Here is a 13,464-nt window from a genome sequence, read left to right on the forward strand (position 1 = left end):
ACTTGTGGCTGCCTGATGGGAGGGGGAGGAAGTGGGAGGGATCGGGAGCTTGGGCTTATCAGACACAACCTAGAATAGATTTACAAGGAGATCCTGCTGAATAGCATTGAGAACTATGTCTAGATACTCATGTTGCAACAGAAGAAATGGTGGGGGAAAAAACTGTAACTGCAATGTATACATGTAAGGATAACCTGACCCCCTTGCTGTACAGTGGGAAAATTAAAAAAAAAAAGATAAATGAAAAGAAATTAATAATTAGACATACAGTGACACTAATACCCTACAAAATACAAAGGCCCTAAAAGCAGCAAGAGAGAAAAGAAGCATGTTAGACTATTGGAAACTTCCTATTTGCATCATAAGCCAGAAGACATTGAGGATAATATCTCAGAAGTACTGAGAGAAAACTATCATCTTAGAGTTTTATACTTTGCCAAAGTATCATCTAAGATTGAAGGCACCTCTCCTGAAGACATTTTTAGACAAAAAGACAGGTGATTCTACTACCAATTTCCTAAAGAATTTGCTAAAGGAAGGACACTGACCACAGAAGGAAAACAAGGTGTAAGAGAAAGAATGATCAAAAATATTGGTAAATATGTGGTTAAAACTAAATAAACACTGACTCTATACAAAAAGTTTAATAATAACAAAGATAATTCATTTGGGGATTAAGACACAAGGTTGAAATAAAATACAAAATAACAATTAACGTGTAAGTTAAGAGAGGGAGTGACTGGAGTTGTAAAGTTTTTATATTATTTTAGGGGGAGGGTAAAGACATTGATTATTAGATTTTTTTAAAATGTTAAGAATAATCCTAAAAGAATGGAAAGAGATTGTATAACTCAAACATAGTTGTAAAAACTCTATCGATTCATCAATTCTATAGAAGGGAGGAAAAGAAAAAAATAAGTATAGAGTGCTCAAAGTAAATCAAATAAATCATAAATTACAGTAGAAGTATACCTGACATACCATTCAAAAGACATATATTTTTAGTTTGTAGTAAAGCCAACAGAAGTGAACTATTCACCATTTATGAGAGACAAAACAAAAATACATGGAAAAATTGAAAAAAAGTAAATGAGTAAAGATGAACTAGGCAAATACTGAGCAGAAGAAATCTTATATAGCTATATTATATCATATAAAATACACTCAGGCAAAAACCATTATTAGGTGAAAAGAGGCTTGCTTACTATGTAATAATAAAGTATACAATTCACTAAATATAATTATTTTAAATTTGTATGCCTCTGGTAACATAGCCTCAAAATATATAAAGGAAAATGAGGGTGAACTCAGACTGACTTCATAATGTCATTTCTAAGAACGAAAATACAAATGTCAAAGTGCTTTGTAGTACAAGATTTCCATTGTTTTATCTTCTCTCATAACCCACTTTTCTGATAATTGTTCTTAGGACTTTGTATCAGAAATAGAGTATGATTAACAAATATTCTAACATGTGGAACTGGTTAAATGGAAGCTGGATTGAAAGCAATGAGGATTTACCTCATATGGGAATAGGGAATTGATTGTCTGGCTCATGTGGTGGCAGAGAAGTTGGTTAAAACATTACCTATTATTCCTTGGGTTTCCAACCCACTGTCCAGAGAGTCTGGAACTTTGGGCATCTTGGCAATAAAATGTCAGGAAATTGGAGTATGTTGAACTATTCCAAATGCCTTTAGTGAAAGGATATCAAAGACAAAGTCTAGGATAAAATGAGCCCTCCTGAAAGAAGAGAGAAAATAAGCAGGCAAATAAGTAGATTTTTAAAAAGAGGAATCTGTTGCCTCTAGCCAAGAATCTGAGATAGCCAAGGGCCAGATAATCATGTGCCTTATTAGATGGATGCTGCTGCAAAATTTGTTTCACTTTGTTTCTAAAGCATTTGGAATGGAAATACTGGGGAGGAGCCCTAGGAATCAGGCCTCCCCTCCAAATCTTACCTCTCCCTTGGGATAGCGGTAGCGATATTTATCTTGGTCTCGTAGGGCAAATTCTTCGGGATAGTGCTCTTGGATTTCCTCATATGTCATTTCTTCACAGACACCCTGAGATAAATTATTTGGAGATAAAGGTGTTCACAAGTTGAATGAAATTCCCACAGCCTTTATCATAGCTTTGAGGTCAATGATTGTGGAACATTAGCACACAAGCACTTGGTTTCTGTGAACACAGCTCTAGGTCTGCACCTGTTGTCCAAGTGTATATGTGTACCAGATGTGGATGTGAGAATGAGTATATGTGTATAGGTGTGTTCAGGCTGAGTGTATGGTGACTTTCTGTGGTATTACTCTATGATTTCCCCAATAGGTTTATAGGTGTATATGTACATATAAGTATGTACTTTCATAAATTTGTGGGCTTAAGGATTCGTGACTGTGTTTATCTGTGTGTGTACAGCATGCTTATGATGTGTACTTGTGGTAATCTTTAAAGTCTTATGCTACATATTTTCTGTATTTGTCTCAGCATATGTAGAGTGTGTTGTGTGAGTATCTATGTGTATATATACAGTGTCTGATCATCTGAGAATGTGCCCAAATGGGTGTCTCTGGGGTCTGTCTCTCCACGTGGGTCTCAGTGTATCTGTGGCACATGTATCTATGAGTGTGTATATCCCTGATTATATGTGTGTGTATCCGTGTGCCTATGTCTGAGGTCTGTGTGAATTTGTGGTGATATGGTGGAGGCTATGTGTCTGTACTATTTATATGTCCATGGTGTGCCTCTCTGTGTCTCTGTGGTTGATATAGATATGCAAAGACTGCATGTATGTCAACAGTGAGTGTGTCTATTTGTATCTCTATGTGTATCAGCATGTATGTGTGTGCATGGATGGCACAAATATGATTGGTAGATGTGTCTTAGAGGGAACTTGTGAAAGACTAGTGAGTCTAGGTTTCTCTGAAGTGCATATCTGTGAGTGTTAACATACCTACGACTGTGTATGCAAGTGCACGTGTGTGTGCACATCCACAGCAAGTGCATGTGTGTGTTTATAACCACAGCAGTGCTTTCCTATGTTATGGCATTTCCCATCTCTCCTGCCCACACCTCTGATCCCGGACCTTTGGCAGATAAGAAAACAGATATCCACAGACCTCTCAGAAAGCAAGAATTAGTAAATTCCTAACAGTTTCAGAGTATGCCTTGGGGAGATACATTCTCCTTACCCAAAGAATGACTCAAGGGCTCGGAGAATGAGTTCTCACTGAGAAATCCACAGAAGTGGGAGAGGCTGCTGGGTGGAGGTGGGAAGTGATCTTGGGTTTGCAACATTTCCTTCTGGCGGTGTAGATTCCAATTAGACCTCCCTGTAGAGGGGCAATGGTCTCTGGGTTTTGTCTTTTGAGTCATCTACCAGACTTCCCTTAGGGTTTAGGTTATCCCTTTCCCCAATCTACAAGCAGATAGGCAGTGTCAAACTTCAACTGACAACCCCCGATGGGAGAAAATGCACTCTGTAGATAAATAAAGTCCTTCCAGATTGGCTTCAACTTTCTTTTTTCTTTTTTTCTTTTCTTTTTTTGTCTTTCTCTCTTTTTAGGGCCGCACTTGTGGCATATGGAGGTTTCCAGGGTTCCCAGGCTAGGGGTCCAATCGGAGCTGTAGCCGCCAGCCTACTCCAGGACCACAGCAATGCCAGATCCAAGCCTTGTCTGAGACCTACATCACAGCTCACGGAAACACCGGATCCTTAACCCACTGAGCAAGGCCAGGGATCAAATCTGCATCCTAATGGATACCAGTAGGTTTGTTAATTGCTGAGCCATGAAGGGAACTCTGGCTTCAACTTTCTATTCTGAGGTGTACTGGAAGCCTGTGGAAGTGTCCACTGACTCCTTATTGACTTGAGGCAAATTGCCTAAGTTTTCTAAATTTTATTTTCCTCATCTGCAAAATGAGGATAATTATAACTACCTCAAAAAAGTGTTTTGGATATTAGAGAATCTGTAGTAAAAAACTAGTACAAGGTGCATTTTAAAGACTCCAACAATGGAATATATTGTTATATTGTTCTACTGATTAATGTTATTTAGATTTAGTAATCTAAATATATTAGATTAATTTAATATAACATTATTAGATTAATATATCTCATTATTTTATTATTGATGATGTAAAATAAACCAGAAACTTAGACATCATTCCAAATTCTTCCTTCTTCCTTATTCACCCCCTCATAGCTAATTCTTGAAATTCTACTTCTTAAGTTTCTGTTTAAATCTATACCTTTTTCCTTCCTCTCCATCTCTACTGCTACAACCTTAATAGTTCTACACACACACACACACCTTGTTGCTTTCTCAGCATGACACAATTCTTGATCCTCTCTACCTGGCTCAATGTTACGCAAGTCTCAGTCTTTATCTGGGCATCACTTCCTTCAGACAGGTCTTAGCTGAGTAAGGTGCCTTGTCTCAACATCTGTGTGGGCCCACAGTCTAGCCCATCAGAGCCTGTATCACACATGCTGTTTTTTATTCCTCTGTCTACCCTTTTTTTCCTAAAAGTTCAGTGAAGACAGGAAGCAATCTCTGCTTCAGCACAACTCTAGAGCCTGAAATGGAGTAGATATCCAATATTTATACCACATGTGAGCCAGAAACAAACAATAATTAAACTCTTATGATGAAGTTTGCTTACATGTATTTTATAGCAAATATATGTGATATGTACAATAATGCTGTATATCCCTTTTCTGAATATCTGTATCTCTATACATCTATAGTTAAGTACAGATAAATTATGTATACACACATATACTTCTCTGTATTTATCTAGCAAGTAAGCAAATTAACCTACCTACACACAAGTTACCTACATTCATGGTGGAGCTTTTATTTTAGTATCTGACCATCATAATCTCTGGACTTCTACCTGATATCAGTGTACCTATAGTGCAGATGAGATAATGGAGAGGAAATGCCTTCTCTTAAGAACTCATGGAAAAACTTGACTCCAGAGAGAGACTTCTATGTCACAAGATCAGATGAACTATTCCCCAAGTTTTTCTTCTTCATTCCATCTCCAATATCTATCTGGTCCATCATGTCCTCACCTCCTGACTAGACTAATACAGCCGTCTCCATAGTGGTATACATTCTCATTTTAACCCTTGGCCCACCTAGTTTCCACACATGACCAGAGTGACCTTTTTTAAAGAAAATGTGAATCACATTCAGGCCACTCCTCTTCAACTTAGAATGCATCAATGGCTTCTCATTTTTAGGGAAGCATACAAATCCCTCAATATGGGCTATAAAGTCCTATAAGCTGTTTTCCTTTCCAACATCACCTCCCTTCTCTCCAGACCTCACAATCACTGTCGAGAACTCTCTGCTATTCTTTCCTCAGTTTCTTGAATATACCATGCTCTCTTCTCAACTTTGGGCTTTCATATGAGCTGTTCCTTATTCCTAGAACTAAATTAATTTCCTCATCCCAAGCCCATTTTGCCTGCTTCTTGTTTCATTTCCAGCTTCCTCTAAGAAGCTTTCCTTCTAAATTTTCTACCACCAAGCCTTGTCAGGAGCACCATCACCTTCTGAGACTCCATAGTCCCTGGTACTTCCCCCTCTCACAAACTTGTCACATGTGATGAATGTCTCATGCAATGTCTCATTCACCGTCTGCCTTTGGGCTCCATGAAAGAGTACATAGCAAAATAAATATTTGCTGAAATAATTAGGTTACACATTTAAGCCAAAACAGAGGCAATCCAGGGGATAAGCCCAGAGTCAAGTCTCACCACCCACCAGGAGGTCCATCCCCTTCCATCTCACCGCATCAATCTCATTCAGGGCCTTCCACTGCTCATAGGGGACATCCAGGGCTTCAGCTGTCTGGATAGTCCTCTTCATGTGGCTGGTCCACACCTTCAGGGAGCTGATGGCCTGGGACTTAATGAAGTCGGCCAAGGCATAGGCATACTGGGGAGTGGGAGTACAAAGGAGGAGATGAGAAAGAGAGATGAAAGAAGACAAGGTGGTCATGAGAAGAAGTTCAGATCTGCCACAAATGGTAGAATGATGGTGAACAAACAAGAGTAGAGTTTAAAAGTTTCCAATTTATAAAGAGTCATAGTTTTGACCATGTGACCAAGGATCAAAGGAATAGAAAAGAACATGTATATTTGTGTGTGCGTGCACGTGTGTGTGTGTGTCTTCATTGATGCTTGCTCATGGAATCTTCTACTCAATTATTCATTCATTCAAACAGCCCACTTCTAACATATGTGGAGCCTGGGATAAGAATACAAGTGGATGTACTCCACTCATAGTCCACCATCCTTCTTTCCCATTTCTGCTCCATCCCGCACTTATAGTTTCCTTGAATACATGTATATGAATAATTTAGTCACTGGACCAAGCTCTGTCCACATTATATTTCCACCAACCCCTGTGACCCACAGTGGTTCCTTGGCCACCCTTTGCCTAGGGGTGAACATTTCTGTCACAATGGCCTTCTCTCCGGTGAATAGATTATGGAAAAGGTAAACAGATTATGGGACATTGGCCCTAGAAAAAGGTTCTGGGAAGGAAATTCTAGGGTTCCAGGTACTCTTAGTATGGTCTAGAAGTGTGTAGAGAGTGGGATTTGGGGGACATTTCCCTTTGACCCTGTAAATTCTCATTGCTTGAGTAGCGTAACTGGTACTCAGGTTTTAAGGGCATTCAAATATTTACTGAGTGTGTGTGGCCATATGCTGGGCACTGGGGTGTCCAATTATCAAGATACAGTCAATCTAGTGAGGGAAACCCTGACAGGACCAAAAGGAAACACAAAGGCCTGTGGGAGGCCAGAGGAGCAAGTGATTCACTCTTCTTCTGCATAGAGGTATGCTATTAAGGATCATGTGTGGGGAAAATCTGTACAAATGTACAGATATAAGCATATATAGGCATTGTGTATACACAGCCTGATAATGGATTATGAGTCAGCAATCAGTGTGCTCTAGTGGAGGGAGCCCTTGACTAGGAGACAGGAGATAGGGCTCAAACTGTTCCAGCTCCCTTACAGGTCCTTGTGTACCCGGGAACATGTCCCTGGCCCTCTCTGGCCTCATATCTCCTGCCTATAACATGCAAACAGCATTAGCTCACCCAGCCTGGTCTCTGTGAGTGTCACATTAGATAGTAGACAAGGAACTCGCAGAGTATACCATGACACACAGTAGGTGAGAGCTACTGTGATTGATTGTGGGTAACGGTTGATGGGAAAGTGCTTTGTAAACCATGCATGGTGCACTGTGGCCATGAGCATAAAGGTTGATGCCAAGCATGTGCATGTACATGTGCACACTTGTGCACAAGAGGTATGCTGTGCGGAGATGGTTATATGCCCAAACCGGGCACTGAGCTGTGTGGGCAAAGCCATGGCCAGCCCTAACCAAGACACTCCTGGCTGTAGGTGGTGCCATGAGGCCTCCAGCAGCCTCTGATTCTGCTCTGAGGAGCAAGAGAAGTGAGAGTCAGAGGTCAGGGTCCACCTCAAGGGGATGCTGCCAGTCTGAAGGTGGCAGAAATGGATCCAGGAGGACCACGGCTTCTGGTGTGATGCCTGGCCTGGGATACTGACATCTCGGCAGTGGGGGAGGCTGATGGGCAAGCATGAAGGCCTGGTTTTCAGTCCTGACTCTATCCTTTTCTGGCTGTGCGACCTGGGGCCTCTCTCTGTTTCTGCCTGGGCTCAGCTTTCTCATCCATAAATCGGTGACAGTAATGCTCACCCCACAGGCTGTTGTGAAGATTAAATGAGGCCACACATGTGGAAGCAGATAGTGCTGTGAATGTGCAGAAGTATCTAGTAGAAGAGGGTGCGCCTTCTCTTTTGCACCTCATTCCTCACATGTCCCGCCCAAGCCATCCTCCCGGCAAGAACAATACCTGTGCTAACAAGCCCAGACAAGGGGCCAAACACAGGAAAATGTGTCACTTTATTTAGCCAGCACCCATAATGTGCAGGTCACTATACTTAGCTAGAAAGAAGAGACTCATGACATGAGGATCAGAGGTGGGCCAGAACTGGGAGAGATGGAGTTCAGGGCATTGTGGCCAGCCTGGGAGGGCAGGAGAGGACAGGGGAGGGCTTCCTGGACTAGACCATGGAGCAGCAGATAAGTCCTGGAAGGGGTAGGGGAGGGAGGGCAGGAAAGCCATGGTGACCAGTGGGGAACAAGTGCTGATCCTGTGATGACCTGAAATATGGGTTTGAGAATGAAGCATCAGGCCTGAGGAAGGGAAGAGAGGATGGACTTGAGGGTGGGGTGTTTTAGGACAGCTATCTGTGCAAGTCATGGTCACCAGCTGACAGAGGGGACAGAGGAGGGCAGCCCTGGTGGGGGAAACTGCACAAGCAAAAGCACAGAGCCATGAGAAAGATGAGGGGACCAGTCAGGCTCCCTGTAATGGGGCTGGAGGAGCAGCTAGATCTGGGAAGGCCTGGAGTGCCAGGACCAAGCCATCAGATTTGCAGATACTGTCAGCACATGGGAGCCCATCAAGAATGGGTCAAGAATGAGTGGCTGATGAAGTGGAAGAGCAGGAGTGCCTAGAACCTGCTTTTACCCTGTTACTGAGTCCCTCCATCCTCAGAACCCAGGCAGTGGCCACCCCATCCACCCGCAGCCAATCTGGCCCAGCTCAGCCAATGCTTCAGGGTCACTGGGCCATCCCTACCTGCTTGCCCCGAGGTGAGAGGCCAGAGTCACCTCCGATGCGGCCTCTGAGGTTGAGTTCACTCTCACCGTGCCGGCATAGGTAGATGGAGCGGGGTGTGACATGGATGTTCATGAGATAGTAGACTGTGCGGCTCTGGATGTGGTCCTGCACGCGGTTCACCATGTAGCGTGTGCCCACGTCGAAGATCTTGATGTAGGACAAGTGGCTGGGCCAGCCCAAGTGGGAGCAAGGGTAGCTCAGGGGTTGATGGTGAAGAGGCTAGTCCCAAGAGTAAGCCCCAACCACACCTCCTGCCTTCAATCCTCCACCACAACTCAGCTCTCACGTGCCTTTTCTCTAAGAAGATGTTTTGTATTGCCCTGTTTTAGAGGTTGGTTCCTGGACACCCCGAGGAGCTCACTGCCTGCTACCATCTCCCTTTGTCTCCTTGGTCTCAGGTTGAGCCTCTGTTTTTACCTTCAGTCATCACACTCCAGGTATCTAGGGTTCTCTCTTCTGTGGTTTACACTGCTGACATATTCAGAAAGAAAAAGTAATCCTCCATGTCCCTGACTGCCTCCAATATCTCACTGGCAGCTCCTGACTTGTCCATTCCTTCATCGTTTCAAATCTTTTTTTAAATTTATTTTTAATTGTTATTTCCCCCAACACACTTTTTCCCCACTGCACAGAATGGGGACCCAGTTACACATACGTGTATACATAATTTTTTTCTCCCATTGTCGTGCTGTGTCTTAAGCATCTAGACAGTTCTCAGTGCTACACAGCAGAATCTCATTGTTAGTCCATTCCAAAAGCAATAATTTGCATCCATTAACCCCAAGCTCCCAATCCCTCCCACTCCCTCCCCCTCCTCCCGGGCAACCACAGTCCTGGACTTCCTGTGTGGCTCACAACATACTTTAAAATCTTAAGCCAAGCTCTGTCCCTCTATTATTTGAGCCTCTGCTATGATATATTGTACTTGACACTCTGCAAGCAGCTATCAGACTGTTTCTGTGTATGCACATGTCTCTGTGTTTATGCCTCTCTTACTCAGAAAAGGGAGTGGGTTGGGTTCTTTCCTTATCTGCCATGTAGTCAAAAAACATACCCTCCTCTGTTCTAAGCTTTATACTTGGGGTGGAGACTCAGTGTCTGTCCTTTGGGAACTCTTAGGCCTATTAGGAATATATATTTGGAAACACATACTCAATGCTCAACACCCATTCTTAGAGTAGTCACTCACTCTAAGGTGTGCCAAGTACAGGAGCATGGGAATACAGAGGTGTTCCACATTAGTGAAGAAATTGTGGTCCTTGCTTTAAGCCCCTTTGTTATCCCCTCAATTCTGTACTCTGTCATGAACTAATAGGTATGAGTGATAAACTATTCAACAACCACTCTGCAGAGGAATTGGGGGGTGGAGGACATTGACTAATCAGAAGACTAGAATCATAGAGCAAGATTCCTGAGGCCCCTGTTGTGCCACACATTAATTCTTTGGTTGCTGGATTGTAGGGAGTTCAGAGGGATCTCTGGCAAGAGGTGGGGGAATCTGAGGCAATGGAATGACACACCAACACTGCAGAGGAGAAAGGGATCCCACACCCTGGAAAGTCACCTACATGGGGGAAAGATCAAACGAACCAGAGGAATCTCCAGATGCAGAGAAGAGTGTAGCAGTAAGTTGGAGTACGGAAAAGCCGATCAAGAGCCGAACGGACCATCTGAACTACGGGCACAGTCACCAAAAATTGAGATGCCTGGGTGGGGTCTGGGCACCGAATCTTCGGCTCCAGAAGTTAGTCCCCGGGAAAGGGCCGGGGGATGCCTGGGTGGGGGCTGGGCACCGAGACCTCAGCCTCGGAGGTTAGTCCCTGGGCTGGGGGGGCGGGGCGGAGCAGAAACTGCTTGGGAGGTCTAGAAATCATTTGACGGGGCAGAGACTGCCTGGGAGACTAGAAAACAAAGCTGTCGCAGAGAAAGGGAGCAATACTCTAGGGGTGGGGAAGTGGAAGGCCCCATCAGAGGGAACCTGGGAGAAGAGCCTGGTCTGCGCCCGAGATAGGGAGGGGAGAGAAGAAGGGGTGGGTGCCCATACAATACCCTCCATGCCACAGCAAGCTTACAGGCCTGCTAGCTAGCTGAAAGCTGTGCTTCCCAGTGCATCCCCTCACCCCAACCCCACCACGCCCTACGCTCTCACGGACCTGGGGCTGCCTGCCATCCAGGAGGGCTGGCCTCAACAATTGCCTGAAACCTACCACCGCTGGGGCTGTCCCTGCACAGGCCTGTTTGCCCTTTGGAGGGGTTACACTTCTGCAGAGCAGCACCAAACACCACCAGCCCCTGAGAAAAGGCCTGCAGCACAGAAAAGCTAGAACAAGCCTAGCCAGGCTGTGAATAGATCTGCCTAATTCTTGGACGGTTTTTCTGAGTCAGGTTGCCCAGGGGAGGAGCCTCTTGGGTTTCCAACGGCCCTGCTACACGCACAAGCCCCTACGGGGTGCCCCACTCCCGTGAAATAGCTCCTCAGCACCACCAGCCCCCTGGAGGACCCCCTGCAGCCCAGAAAAGCTGAAACAAGCTTAGCCAGACTGTGAAAAGATCCGCCTACATTCTCAGGCCGTCCTTCTGAGGTGGGCTGCCCTAGGGAAGAGCCTCTTAGGTTCTCAGAGACCCAGATAGCTGCTCCAGCCCTCAGGGGGTGATGCACCCCTGAAGAGAAGCTGCCCAACACTGCCAACCCCGTGCAAGAACCCCACAGCCTAAAAACACCAGAGCAAGCTCTGCATGACCAAGTGAAATCTGCTACCATCGTGGTGTGGACCTCCCAGTCCTGTCTGCCCTCAGGAAGTCCTCCTTTGCTTCAAAGAAACACTGTTAGCCCCAGCAACACTCCAGAAAAGTCACACTGCCTCAAAAAAGATTGACCAACAATGCCAGCCCTCAGGAAATATTCCACGGAGTGACAAGGCAAACACTGCCCGATCACGGAGACTACAACTCCCTCAGGAGAAAGAAAACAACAAGCAAGATGAAGAAGCTGAGAAACCACCCCCAGTCAAACCAAAAGGAGAACTCACCTAAAACAGTCAACAATGAAACAGATCTTTGCAGTCTGACAGACCTGGAGTTCAAAAGAGAAATACTGAAAATACTGAAGGAATTAAGAGAAGATAGGAACAGTAATGAAGATACCCTTAGAAAGGAGCTAGAAAATATAAGGAGGAGCCAAGAAAAACTAGAACATTCATTTGCAGAGATGCAAACTGAACTAGGGGCAGTAAAAACGAGAATGAATAATGCAGAAGAACGAATCAGTGATATGGAAGATAGAATAATGGAAATCACTCAATCTGGTCAACAGACAGAAAACTGAATCAAAAAACTGGAAAGCAATATAAGAGACCTATGGGATAATATAAAACGGGCCAATCTATGCATAATAGGAATTCCAGAAGGAGTAGAAAAAGATAAGGGAATGGAAAATATATTTGAAGAAATTATCGCTGGAAACTTCCCAAATCTAAAGGATACTGGATTCAAGACACAAGAAGCACAGAGGGCCCCAAACAAACTGAACCCAAACAGACCCACACCAAGACACATCATAATAAAAATGGCAAACGTTAGTGATAAAGAGAGGATCCTCAAGGCAGCAAGAGAAAAACAGAATGTTACCTACAAGGGAACCCCCATAAGAATATCAGCTGATTTCTCTACAGAAACACTACAGGCCAGGAGGGAATGGCAAGAGATATTTAAAGTGCTCAAAGGAAAAAATATGCAACCTAGAATACTCTATCCAGCAAGAATATCATTTAAAATAGAAGGGGAAATAAAAATTTTTCCCAACAAACAAAAACTTAAAGAATACAGCAACACAAAACCCAGGTTCAAGGAAATATTGAAAGGGCTTCTCTAAACCAAAAAGAAAGGAAGGAAAGGGAAGAAAAAAGAAAATTAAAAAAAAAAGAAGAAGAGGAAGAACTAGGACTGAGGAAACCGCAATCAGAGAGCAGTCACTCAAATAAGCCAGCATACAGATTTAATCATGAACATGCTTCAAACAAAATAAAATTAGAAAGAAAAAAATAAAAAAGAGTCATCAAAACCATAAAATGTGGGCAAGGGATGTTAGGAAGTAAATGGCTAAAATACACAATTATGGGAAGGGGTTAGCATACTTAAAAACAGGGCAACCACAAGCCAAAACCAAATATTGCATTTGCAAAAAATGAAAAAAAAAATACACTCAAGCAGGTAATAACAGGAGACCATCCAACCAAAAGAAAAAAAAAAAAAAAAAGAAAGGAAAAATGGAGAAACATAGCATCAACTGGAACCCGAGGTTCAAATGGCAATAAATAATCATCTATCAATTATCACCTTAAATGCCAATGGACTGAACGCCCCAATCAAAAGGCACAGAGTGGCTGAATGGATAAAAAGGCAAAAACCTTCAATATGCTGTCTACAAGAAACTCATCTTAGGACAAAAGATACATATAGATTGAAAGGGAAAGGGTGGGGAAAAATATTTCACGCCAATACACATGACAGAAAAGCAGGAGTTACAACGCTCATATCAGACAAAATAGACTTTAAAACAAAAGACATAAAGAAAGACAAAGAAGGACACTACTTAGCGATTAAGGGATCCATCCAAGGAGAGGATGTTACTATCATCAACATATATGCCCCAAATACAGAAGCACCCAGATACATACAAGAAATATTAACAGACATAAAGGGAGATATTGATGAGAATACAATC

The 13,464-nt window shown here is 43.4% G+C and overlaps 1 protein-coding gene across 13 annotated transcripts in view; it reads right to left on the minus strand.

Moving 5' to 3' along the window:
- Positions 1–13,464, minus strand: part of PFKFB1 (6-phosphofructo-2-kinase/fructose-2,6-biphosphatase 1) — an 86,498-nt gene that overhangs the window by 22,137 nt on the left and 50,897 nt on the right. For all 13 annotated transcript variants that reach the window (XR_014834546.1, XM_005673664.4, XM_021079419.2 and 10 more), the window contains 3 exon segments: positions 8,700–8,907; positions 5,805–5,951; positions 1,962–2,066 (listed from right to left, as the gene is read on the minus strand). Coding sequence is in view for 12 of the 13 variants with exons in the window: in XM_005673664.4 (XP_005673721.1) it covers positions 1,962–2,066; positions 5,805–5,951; positions 8,700–8,907 (460 nt within the window). In the remaining variant the exon portion in view is untranslated.

Source organism: Sus scrofa, chromosome X (assembly GCF_054392235.1).
Source record: "Sus scrofa isolate SSC_HxYL_T2T_F1_AM1 chromosome X, Sscrofa_HxYL_maternal_Yorkshire_Landrace_v2.0, whole genome shotgun sequence".
Lineage (NCBI taxonomy): Eukaryota > Metazoa > Chordata > Mammalia > Artiodactyla > Suidae > Sus > Sus scrofa.